Here is a 10,649-nt window from a genome sequence, read left to right as displayed (position 1 = left end):
CAACCCCACTCATTTTGCCAGCACTGCTTCCTTTGGCCCCTTCAACCTTCTTCACCCTCATTCTTACCCCCTGTCCACCCAATGCCTGGGCAGGTGGGGGCACCTGCTGAGGAGTGCAAGGAAGGCAGCCTCAGCCTCCCTGTGCTTTGCAGGAAGCCAGCCTAGGTTAGCCCTGCCGTAGCCTCAGAGGCAGTACTGGAAGGAGGCCAGGCCCCTCTGTACCCTCTTCTCCAGCTCACAGCCCTGCAGTAGCAGCTGTGCTCAGTGCCTCTGCTGCACCCCAATCTGAATCACACCCTCCCACCCCTCCCACGGCGGGAGACTGCAGCCCCGGGAATCAGAGTCAGGCGCCAGTATTCGTGCAGCACTGAGGTTCTGCACACCCCACTTGTGTCTGCCACCAGCCGGTAGCCAGCCTAACCTCCCACCCCCCAGCCTGTTTGCCGCACTGCTGAGCACAGCAGAAGAGTCACTGGCTCCTCTGGGTCTCTGTTTCCTCCTCTAGAAAATCAAGCATTGGGTTTGCTCAGGGATTCTTTACGTGGTAAGGGTGTGGGTCACGAGCTCCTTGAAAGGGTGTGGAATTATATGATAGGGACACTTGTATGCTCTTGAAAGAAAAAACATTTTTTTTTACAATTTTTTTTTTTTTTCCTGAGATGGAGTCTCGCTCTATCACCCAGGCTGGAGTGCAGTGGCTCAGTCTCGGCTCACTGCAACCTTTGCCTCCTGGGTTCAAGTGATTCTCCTGCCTCAGCCTCCCGAATACCTGAAATTACAGGCGCGTGCCACCACACCTGGCTAATTTTTGTGTTTTTAGTAGAGCCAGGGTTTCACCATGTTGGCCAGGCTGGTCTCGAACTCTTGACCTCAAATTATACACCCGCCTCGGCCTCCCAAAGTGCTGGGATTACGAGCGTGAGCCACCGCGCCCAGCCTACAAATTATTTTTGATATTTTTGTTTTAGAGACAGGGACTTATTATGTTGCCCAGGCTGCCGTGCAGTGTCTATTCACGGGCACTGTCATAGCTCACTGCAGCCCCAAACTCCTGGGCTCACGTAACCCTTCCCAGTCAGCCTCCAGAATAACTGGGACTACAGGCTCACGCCAATGTGCCTGGCAGGACACATCTTTTCTTTTTTCTTTTTTCATAAGTAAGGAAACAAGAGGACATATCTTTTAATCAGATTTTCCCAAGGCTACAGGACCTGGAAAAGATCCAGCAGTTACTTTCGGGGTTCTTTCTGCTTGGGGCTCCTGTGGGAGTGGATCCCTCCTAGGCACTGGCCTGGGAAGGGGTTGGAGGCCCACAGTGGAAAGAGGCCAACTTCAGGCCTGGGGTGAGGTTCGGAAAGAAGTGGGGAAACTCAAGGCCTTCCAAGAGGTGGGTTCCTACAATTTCCCAACCCATCTCTTTCTCCCGCCCCCGAGAACAGACAAAAACAGAACCAAAAAAAACTCCAGTGAGGCAGCAGCTGACACCTGCATCGACCTGTGAGCGAGTAGCACCATCTTCTGGTCCAGGGTGGAAACCAGCTTCTGCGCTGCAGGCTCTGGAATCCCTGGAAGGTCTCATATTGGGTTACCTCATTCTCCTTCCTGTCATTTTTTTTTTTTGGGGGGGTTGGGGGTTGGGGGGAAGGGTCTAGCTCTGTCACCAAGGCTGGAGTGCAGTGGTGCAATCTTGGCTCACTGCAGCTTCCACCTTTCAGGTTCAGGTGATCCTCCCACCTCAGCCTCCTGAGCAGCTGGGACTACAGGGGTGCACCACCATGCCCGGCTAATTTTTGCATTTTCTGTAGAGATGGGTTTTTGCCATGTTGCCCAGGCTAGTCTCAAACTCCTGGACTCAAGCAGTTCTCCCGCTCGGCCTCCAAAAGTGCTGGGATTACAGGTGTGAGCCACCACACCCAGCTTCTCCTTCCTGTCATCTCTCTACTGCATGGAGGGGTTGGGGGTGGGCAGTCTCCACTACCCCTCCTCCTCTGGGCCAGGCCTGGGAAGCAGGTGCCCCACACACCAAGCTGGAAGCTTGGCCAAGACCCTTCCCTTTCTAGGCCTCAGCTTCCCCACTTCAAACGGCAAGAGCTAATGGGTGAAACACGCCGGCCGCTCCAGTGGCCAGGGGGATCCAGAAGCCAGTGTCCTCTCATCCCAGGCTGTGATGCATATGATGGGGGGTCCTCGGGACATTTTCTTTTTCTTTTTTTTGAGATGGAGTTTCACTCTTATTGCCCAGGCTGGAGGGCAATGGCTCTCGGCTCACTGCAACCTCTCTCTCCCGGTTCAAGCGATTCTCCTGCCTCAGCCTCCCAAGTGGCTGGCATTACAGGCATGTGCCACCATGTCTAGCTTATTTTGTATTTTTAGTAAAGATGGGTTTTCTTCATGTTGGTCAGGCTGGTCTCGAACTCCCGACCTCAGATGATCTGCCCACCTCGGCCTCCCAAAGTGCTGCGATTACAGGCGTGAGCCACTGTGCCCGGCCTCCTTGGGACATTTCTAAGTGTGGGCTTCCCTGCCTTCTGCTACCCACCTGCCCATCCTGCCCAGAACGGGATGAGGACGCCGAGGCAGAGCTAGGAGGGGTCTGCTGGCCCTGACACCATAGCCAACCTGCCATTCCCACTCAGGTCTTGCCCTTTCCCATCAGCCCATTACATGCTCTGAAAGACATGCCAGCTCGTCACTCCAACAGAAGAGTTCCTCAGAAAAGAGCTGGGGGGCCGGGCACAGAGGCGGGTGGATTATCTGAGGTCAGGCGTTCAAGACCAGCCTGACCAACATGATGAAACCCTGTCTCTACTAAAAAATACAAAAATTAGCCAGGCGTGGTGGTGGGTGCCTGTCATCCTAACTCCTCAGGAGGCTGAGGCAGGGGTTGCTGACTGCACTCCAGCCTGGGTGACAGGGTGATTCTGTCTCAAAGTTTCAACCATATCTCAATAAAGCTGTTTAGTGACAGCTTAGGTAGTAACCAGTAGTCCAAGCTCAGGTCCCATTTGTAACCCCCACTTTGTCAGCTGAGAATTATAAACACTTTAAGTATTTCCTATGGCTTTTGTAAGGACTGATTCCTTAACTGATGTCACAACTACTGGTCCCAACCAACATTCTGAGACTACTTCTTAGGTGTCACTCGTGCTTCGAAGGGCAGTTCTGAGGCACAGTATTTTGGAGGCTTGCATAGAAGCCATTCCTTTTCTCCCTACATCCCACTAAAACAAGGTAAAAGACTCGGTGAGCAGGCCAAGTGTAGTGGCTCACGCCTGCAATCCCAGCATTTTGGGAGGCCGAGGCAGGTGGATCACTTGTGGTCAGGAGGAGTTCGAGATCAACCTGGCCAACAGTGAAACCCAGTCTCTACTAAAAATAGAAAAATTAGCCAGGCGTGGTGGCACGCACCTGTAATCCCAGCTACTCAGGAGGCTGAGGCAAGAGAACTGCTTGAACCTGGAGGTGGAGTTTGCGGTGAGCCAAGGCTGCACCATTGGACTCAAGCCTGGGCGACAGGGCGAGACTCATCTCAAAAAAAAAAACAAAACAAAAAACCTCACTCAGTAACGTAAACCTTGCAAGAAGCAGAGAGGAAGGCAGATTAAGGCTTGTTTCATTTTAATGGCTGATCTATGTCATCACAGAGGCCAGTATGTACAGACAAAGGGGGAGGTTTTATTTCTTGGTCTCTTCCTCCTTGGATAAAGTCTTGATGATCTCCTCCTTCTTGGCCTGGAGGCGCTCTTCACGGCGCTTGCGTGCTTCCTTGGTCTTAGACCTGCGGGCCTCAGCCTGGTCACTGGTCAGGGAAGAGAAAAGATGGGTCAGTTTGGGAAGAGATGAGATGCTGGGGAGACAGAAGCACATCCCCAGACCTCTCCCTTTGAACCTAGTCAGCTTCAGGAATGAGTTGCTGGGCCCACCAAGGGCTCCTGCTCCAATTAACCTCTAGTCCCTACGAGACAGGAGGAGTGGGTGTGTACAGGACAGAGGAGTGGGTGCCTCTAAGGGAACAGCTGTATTTCTATGACAGACTACATGCAAGTCAAGACTTAGGCATTGGCACATTTTAAGTATCTAAGAACAACTCTCAAAGGTCAAAGAACGTTCCCCTAAGACTGAAAAGAAACTTACGCCAGGAGCTTCTTGCGGGCCTTGTCTGCCTTCAGCTTGTGGATGTGTTCCATGAGAATCCGCTTGTTTTTGAACACATTCCCCTTCACCTTCAGGTACAGGCTGTGATACCTGCAGGGTACACGGAGTGAAGAGATGCTGGTTGGTGATGGATCAGAGGCTGCCTTGTGAGCTGTTCCTCCACCCAAGGTCACTAAGCTTGTAGCTTCCTTTCTTTTCTCCTATTGCTGCATGAATTACTTCCTAAACCATGACTTTTTTTGTGCAGTTCCTAGATAGAACTTGCCTGGCAAATAAACTGTTGGGCTATCCTGATGACATATGGGGGAAAAAAGAAAGACCAGAATAGAAAAACTTTCTTAGAAAGGCTCCCTACCCATGGCTGGGTGTGGTGGCTCAGGCCTGTAATCTGAGCACTTTGAGAGGCTGAGGCGGGCAGATCACTTAAGGTCAGGAGTTTGAGACCAGTCTGGCCAATGGTGAAACCCCATCTCTACTAAAAATACAAAAATTAGCCGGGCGTGGTAGTGCATGCCTGTAATCCCAGGTACTCGAGAGGGTGAGGCAGGCGAAGTGCTTGAACCTCGAAAGCAGAGGTTGCAGCGAACCAAGATCGTGCCACTGCATTCCATCCTGGGTGACAGAGCGAGACTCTGTCTCCGAAAAAAAGCTCCCTACCCAAGGCCAGTAAGACAGATTTCTGCGGGCCGGGCGTAATGGCTCACGCCTATAATCCCAGCACTTTGGGAGGCTGAGGCGGGCGGATCACAAGGCCAGGAGATCGAGACCATCCTGGCTAATACAGTGGAAACCCCGTCTCTACTAAAAATGCAAAAATTTAGCCAGGTATGGTGGCACATGCCTGTAGTCCCAGCTACTCAGGAGGCTGAGGCAGGAGAATAACTTGAACCTGGGAGGCGGAGGTTGCAGTGAGCTGACATCGCGCCACTGCACTCCAGCCTGGTTGACAGAGCAAGACTCTACCTCGAGAAAAAAAAAGAGATCCCTGGGAAATGAACTAGCCATCAAAGCAGCAAATGGGTACTGGGCCCAAGAGGGTGTGCTTACATGTGGCGATCAATCTTCTTAGATTCACGGTATCTTCTGAGCAGCCGGCGCAAAATCCTCATTCTCCTCATCCATGTGACCTTCTCTGGCATTCGGGCATTGGCTGTACCCTTCCGCTTACCTGTGGAGACGACGAGTTAGGAATGGGCCACTACCCAGGCCCACTGTGTATAGTACACCAAGTGAATATAGTTTCAAGTCAGGGTCCTTAACTCATTTAATCCTCACCACCTCATTTTAAGTAGCATTACTTCCATTTTCCAGATGATGATCCCAACTACATAAGTTCTTTCGTTTACTCAATTTTAAAGGAAGCACAAATACAGCAATAATTCCCCATTCACTTCATGCAGAATGTGGGTGTAACAGGCAGTGCACCAAGGTAACACAGCACGTTGTAAGGAGCTTCCTTCGATCATTCTGAAACTAGAAAGTACAGAATCCTTGGCATAGTGTAGGTAGGGACTTAGCAAATGTGACCTCCTACCAGGGATACTCTCAATTCCAATACCAGCACCAACTTTCTGATTTGCACACAGGCAGAAAACACATCAAATATCAAGGAGTAAGAAATGGGCTCAAGATGAGACAGAGTGCTTAGATCCTGAATATATTTCAGCATAGACGCCAGCACCTATCATTTCTTAAGGAGAAGATGACCACACTTACCTATGCCCATGTGCCTGCCCTTCCGGCGGGCCAAGGTGTTTTTCCGGCATCGAGCCCGGGAATGGACCGTCACAGGCTTGCGGATGATCAGCCCATCTTTGATGAGCTTCCGGATCTGCTGACCTGGGAAAGCATAATGCACCTCGTCAGTCAACTGGGGCCCAAGCACATCCCAGAGTCCAAATAGGCCAGGCCAGAGACACTGCTCACATTCTTGGCCCCATGGTCTCAAAAAGGATGGAAACACTGGAACTTGTCTATTTCTTGCCTTCGAAAACCCAAAAAACCTCTATCTTTTCTTTTTCCTTCACAAACAGAAGTTGTGAGAGATACCCTTTGTCTTTGAGACAGTCTCCCTATGTTGCCCAAGCCGGTCTTGAATTTCTGGGCTCATGATCCTCCTGCCTCAGCTTACCAAGTAGCTGGGATTACAGATGCTGTCACCATGCCTGACCATTTCTACCTTTTAAATATATGAGAGCACACTCAAAAGAATAAGCCTGATACAACGACTCCTCCATTTTATAGATACTCTGAATGAACTTTCCTAGGTTTGTAACGAGTCAACACAGGCTAGGTGTTGTGGCTCATGTCGATAATCCCAGCACTCTGGGAGGCTGAGGTGGGTGGATGACCTGAAGTCAGGAGTTTGAGACCAGCCTGACCAACATGATGAAACCCCATCTCTACTAAAGATACAAAAATTAGCTGGGTGTGGTGACACGTGCCTTAGTCCCAGCTACTTGGGAGGCTGAGGAAGGAGAATCGCTTGAACCTGGGAGGCAGAGGTTGCAGTGAGCTCAGATCCTACCACTGCACTCCAGTCTGGGTGACAAAGTGAGACTCTGTCTCAAAAAAAATAAAATAAAATATAAAGAGTAAATTAGCTGGGCGTGGTGGTGCACACCTCTAATCCCAGCTACTCAGGAGGCTGAGTTGGGAGAATCACTTGAGCCTGGGAGCAGGGGTTGCAATGATGAGATGGCACCACTACACTCCAGCCTGGGCAACAGAGCAAGACTGTCTCAAAAAAAAAGTCAACACAATTGTGTTACCGTTAATCTGACGCAGGAGATAAGAAGGAAGTAGGGTGAAGAGACAGATCCCAGGTACTCACGGGAGTTGGCATTGGCGATTTCATTGGTCTCATTGGGGTCTAACCAGACCTTCTTCTTGCCACAGCGGAGGACACTAGAGGCAAGCCTCTTCTGAAGCCTGAGCATACTAGACACACAGAAAATATGATTAGACTCTGAAAGCCAATCCTGGGCAAGAATGAATGTCCCCATCAAGACCTGCCCTTTGCGACCCACACCACAGCCGCGAAATAAGACTCTTCCCTAAATCATCTTTAAGGCTCTGGGCTGTGCAGCTGGCCCCCTTGGGTTTAAGACTTCAAAACCCACGCTATGCCTTCACCTCTCGGAGCCTCATGTTCACATTTCTCCTCTGGAAAGTCAAGCCAAGGACTTATTGGATTGAATAGGGGGCTTATGCCATTTCTGTTACTCAGCGTTTGAAGAATATTCGAGGTGAGTAGACCTGATTTCTAGTCCAGGAATGCAGGCATGTTACTCTGTTTTCTGGGCTTATTTCCCCATTTTATCACAGTAACAAGCCTCGTTCAGCTATTCGCAGAGATTTCCTTTATGACTGGCCAAAGGAGTGGATGGAGTCAAGAGTTAGAGATCACCATTCTCGGCAGTTGGAGGCCTGGGGCCTACCCTAGGCTTGCCCTACATCACGTGAAAGCAGAGATCGGCTCCGCTCCGGGTGTGCCAAGCAAGAAAGGGCCCACGGCTTGGTCTCGTTCGCTCCCTTTGCTCTGCTCGCGTGGGTCGACCGGACACGTGTGCAGTGCTGCGCCAGCCGGGGCAGACTTTCCTGGTCTCAGCTGCTGCGACGCTCCCCGCCACCCCCACCCCGGAGGCCCGGGACGAGAGTGCTCCGGCCTACCCCAAACCCCGGGACCGGCCGCTTTAGGGCCTCCATTTCATCCCCCCCAACCCCGGCTGCGGTCCCAAGCCCGACAGTCCCTTGCCGAAACGCGCCAGCGCCTGATGGAGACCAGCTCGCCCTCACCTCATGGCTGCGGCCGCAGCAGCGAAAAGAAAGAGCTCGCTCGGGTCAGGCTCCTCCCATTATCTGCGAGGGGGAGAGCCCAAACCCTGCTCCAATTTCGTCCGTATTCCCGTCCGGTTCTTTCATCTTCTGCCACACTAAACTCACTCATAGCCTCCGTATAGGCCTGAAATGATAAAAGTCTAATATCAGAAATCGATTTTAAACTTAAAAACATAGAAAATGTACCCCTTCCGTAGGGAAAGTGGTATAGTCCGACTTCCTACTAGACATGCGCAGCAAAGGTACCCAATCACGTGGTTATTTGTAACCGGAAGTCAGCTGGATTGCGCAGGCGGAGTGAGAGAGGTTTTGCTAGAGTGGCCTGGTGGTTGCGGGCGTTCGGGGGGTTGTGGGTAGATGTTTTATTAGCTGAGAAAAAATCAGTTAAAGAAGCGAGAGAGAATGACAACAGATATCGGACAAAGGCGAACTCTTATTCACTCTCGTAGTAGATTGAAAACCCCTGGAGTCCAGAATAGATCACTAAAAGATGTTAGTGTTTTTACGCCACTGCGGGTCTTTAATTTCTTGGTGCCTCAATTTCCTCCTCTGTAAAGTGGACCAAATCCCAATATTTCTGTCATCAGTTGTGGAAATTACGTGAGGTAACTTTTGCAATTAGCAAAGGAAGGCATTAAGACAGCAAGCTCTTGGAGGGCGAGAACTAGTCTCAGTCTCATTTGGCTCACAACTGTACTGCGGCAGGCATGGATCCGCGATCGAACACACCTGAGAAATACTGCACTGGCTGAATGGATGAATGATTGCAGAAAGTAAAAAAAAAAAAAAAAAAAATTGGGTCGGGCTCGATGGCTCATGCCTGTAATCCCAGCACTTTGGGAGGCCAAAGCGGGCGGATCACTTGAGGTCATGAGTTCGAGACCAGCCTGGCCAACATGGCGAAACCCTGTCTCCACTAAAAATACAAAAATTAGCCGGGCGTAGCGGCGCGTGCTTGTAATTCCAGCTACTGGGGAGACTGAGGCAGGAGAATCCCTTGAACCCAGGAGGCGGAGGTTGCAGTGAGCCGAGATTGCGCCACTGCACTCCAGCCTGGGCAACAGAGTGAGACTTCGTCTTAAAAAAAAAAAAAAAGGCAGTTCTTTTCTTCTGATCTGGAACACCCAATGTAAAAATCCAAGAAGAACATTCTGGGGTTTAAGAAGTCTACATCTGAATTGAGGCTCCAACTCATGATTGGTTCCTGCTGATCACCCTATCCGTTTCATCTCAACTTTCCTGGCTGAGAAAGTAGAAAAGAGAGAAAGGGAAGCAACATTTATGCTACTTCCTCACAACAACACAATTAGTGTTGCCCTCATTTTACAGCTAAGGTAACAGATTGAGAACACAGATATTTCTGATTGCAAAGCCCATACTTTTGCGGTTATGCCAGCCTTTCTTGTCTCCAAAGGGCAGGTGGAAACCCTGCTCAGGGTTGGAGCTCTCCTGGAACGTTTCTAATGGGCTTCATCTTCACTCACTGCTCCGCCTTCCCCAAGGTGTTGTGATCAGAGGAATGACAGACTGAACATTCACTTGCTATTAGAGTTGGGTGAGGAGGAGTAGTCCCATAGTCTCCTCTCCTGCAGAACACAGCAAGGTGGTGGCCTTATTTTAAGGTCACTTGACCTGGAGAGGGTCTTCTCCATCTCTCCTTTCTGTGGAGCAGGAGAAGGGGTGGAGTAGGAAGGGAATGGGTCCTCCTGTCATGACTGACCCCTTCATTGAAACTTACAGCTTCTCCAAACACCCCAGCAATTCATTTAATTCTCCCTCATCCTCCCAATAATACCAGGTGACACAGACTCCACAGTACCAGCAACCCTATTTTATAGGAGAGGAAGAAACTGATGCTCAGAGAGGTGATTTGTCCAGGGCTATACAACCAGAAACAGGTGAGCCAAATTGGCACCAGGGTCTATTGCCCAGAATCTCCTATTCCTCTTCTCTCCACCAGTCATGGTGGGTGGAGTCCAGATCTTGGATGTTTCTCCCTAAATCAGGGGTAAAGGTGGCGCAATTCTAGGTCAAAGGTCATGAGATCTGATTTTACCAGCTTCTCCTCTCTCAGCTCCATATTTCTTCCTCTTTTTTCATCCAAGAGCAGGGACCTCACCCAGCCCCATTCCTGGCCTTTTGGAAGAGCAGGGATTGGGGGGGCGGTGTATCCTAGTGACTGATTAGGGCAGAACTCCTGGACCCCTGGGATTTATTTTGCTGTCGCTATTGGACACCCTCCCCATCTCAGCCTCAGCCTCCCACCGGCAGCCCCAGAACCATGTTGGAGGGGAGAGGCTTTTCTGTTTGGTTTGAGGCAGCCTGGGCCCCACACTGGGGAGAAACGAGTTAAAGCCAGGTCCCAGGATCACCGGGACCGGGAAGTTCCGGTGGCCCAAACAGGAGTGGGTTGGGGGGACCCGCAGGAAGAGAGGTTTGGGACAAAAGGGGGGCGGTGCCAGCCATGCCAATCCCCATCAGCGCTCGGCATCCACTGGTAGACCGCCCCCCCACCCCTCCCCCAAGTTCCACGCCTAGTTTCTCCCTTCCCGCCCCAGCGGGCCGCCTGCACCCCACGGCCAGTCAGAAGCCCACCTGCGGCCCCCTAGAGCCGAGAGGGGCTTGCCTCCCTGCTGCCGCACGCCCATTGTGTG

At 51.1% G+C, this 10,649-nt stretch overlaps 1 protein-coding gene across 3 annotated transcripts; it reads right to left on the bottom strand.

The window, feature by feature from the left end:
- Positions 1–3,601: 3,601 nt before the first annotated feature.
- Positions 3,602–10,648, bottom strand: RPL19 (ribosomal protein L19). 3 transcript variants are annotated; one of them, XM_054457316.2, is made up of 7 exons: positions 10,591–10,648; positions 7,954–8,119; positions 6,989–7,095; positions 5,872–5,994; positions 5,203–5,323; positions 4,135–4,245; positions 3,602–3,799 (listed from the first exon to the last, which is right to left on the bottom strand). In XM_054457316.2, exons 2-7 carry the CDS (start codon positions 7,956–7,958, stop codon positions 3,676–3,678), a joined length of 591 nt encoding a protein of 196 aa, XP_054313291.1. In that variant the 5' UTR covers positions 7,959–8,119; positions 10,591–10,648; the 3' UTR covers positions 3,602–3,675. The 3 variants fall into 3 exon arrangements, with proteins under 3 accessions (XP_054313291.1, XP_054313290.1, XP_063511986.1); XM_054457315.2 differs by lacking the exon at positions 10,591–10,648 and adding an exon at positions 10,052–10,587; XM_063655916.1 differs by lacking the exon at positions 10,591–10,648 and having other exon boundaries at positions 7,913–7,957.
- Between the last annotated feature and the right edge of the window lies 1 nt (position 10,649).

This window comes from Pongo pygmaeus, chromosome 19 (genome assembly GCF_028885625.2).
Source record: "Pongo pygmaeus isolate AG05252 chromosome 19, NHGRI_mPonPyg2-v2.0_pri, whole genome shotgun sequence".
Taxonomy (NCBI): Eukaryota; Metazoa; Chordata; class Mammalia; order Primates; family Hominidae; genus Pongo; species Pongo pygmaeus.
The sequence above is the reverse complement of the archived record's forward strand: the minus strand, read 5'-3'. Positions and strand labels throughout refer to the sequence as shown.

What these genes read in the sequence shown, in the direction of transcription:
- RPL19 (XM_054457316.2), bottom strand. An exon ending in GGGCAGGCACATGGGCATAG is followed by an intron (nt 5,324 to 5,871) that starts GTAAGTGTGGTC and finishes TCGTCTCCACAG; the next exon opens with GTAAGCGGAAGGGTACAGCC. An exon ending in AAGAAGATTGATCGCCACAT is followed by an intron (nt 4,246 to 5,202) that starts GTAAGCACACCC and finishes TGTACCCTGCAG; the next exon opens with GTATCACAGCCTGTACCTGA.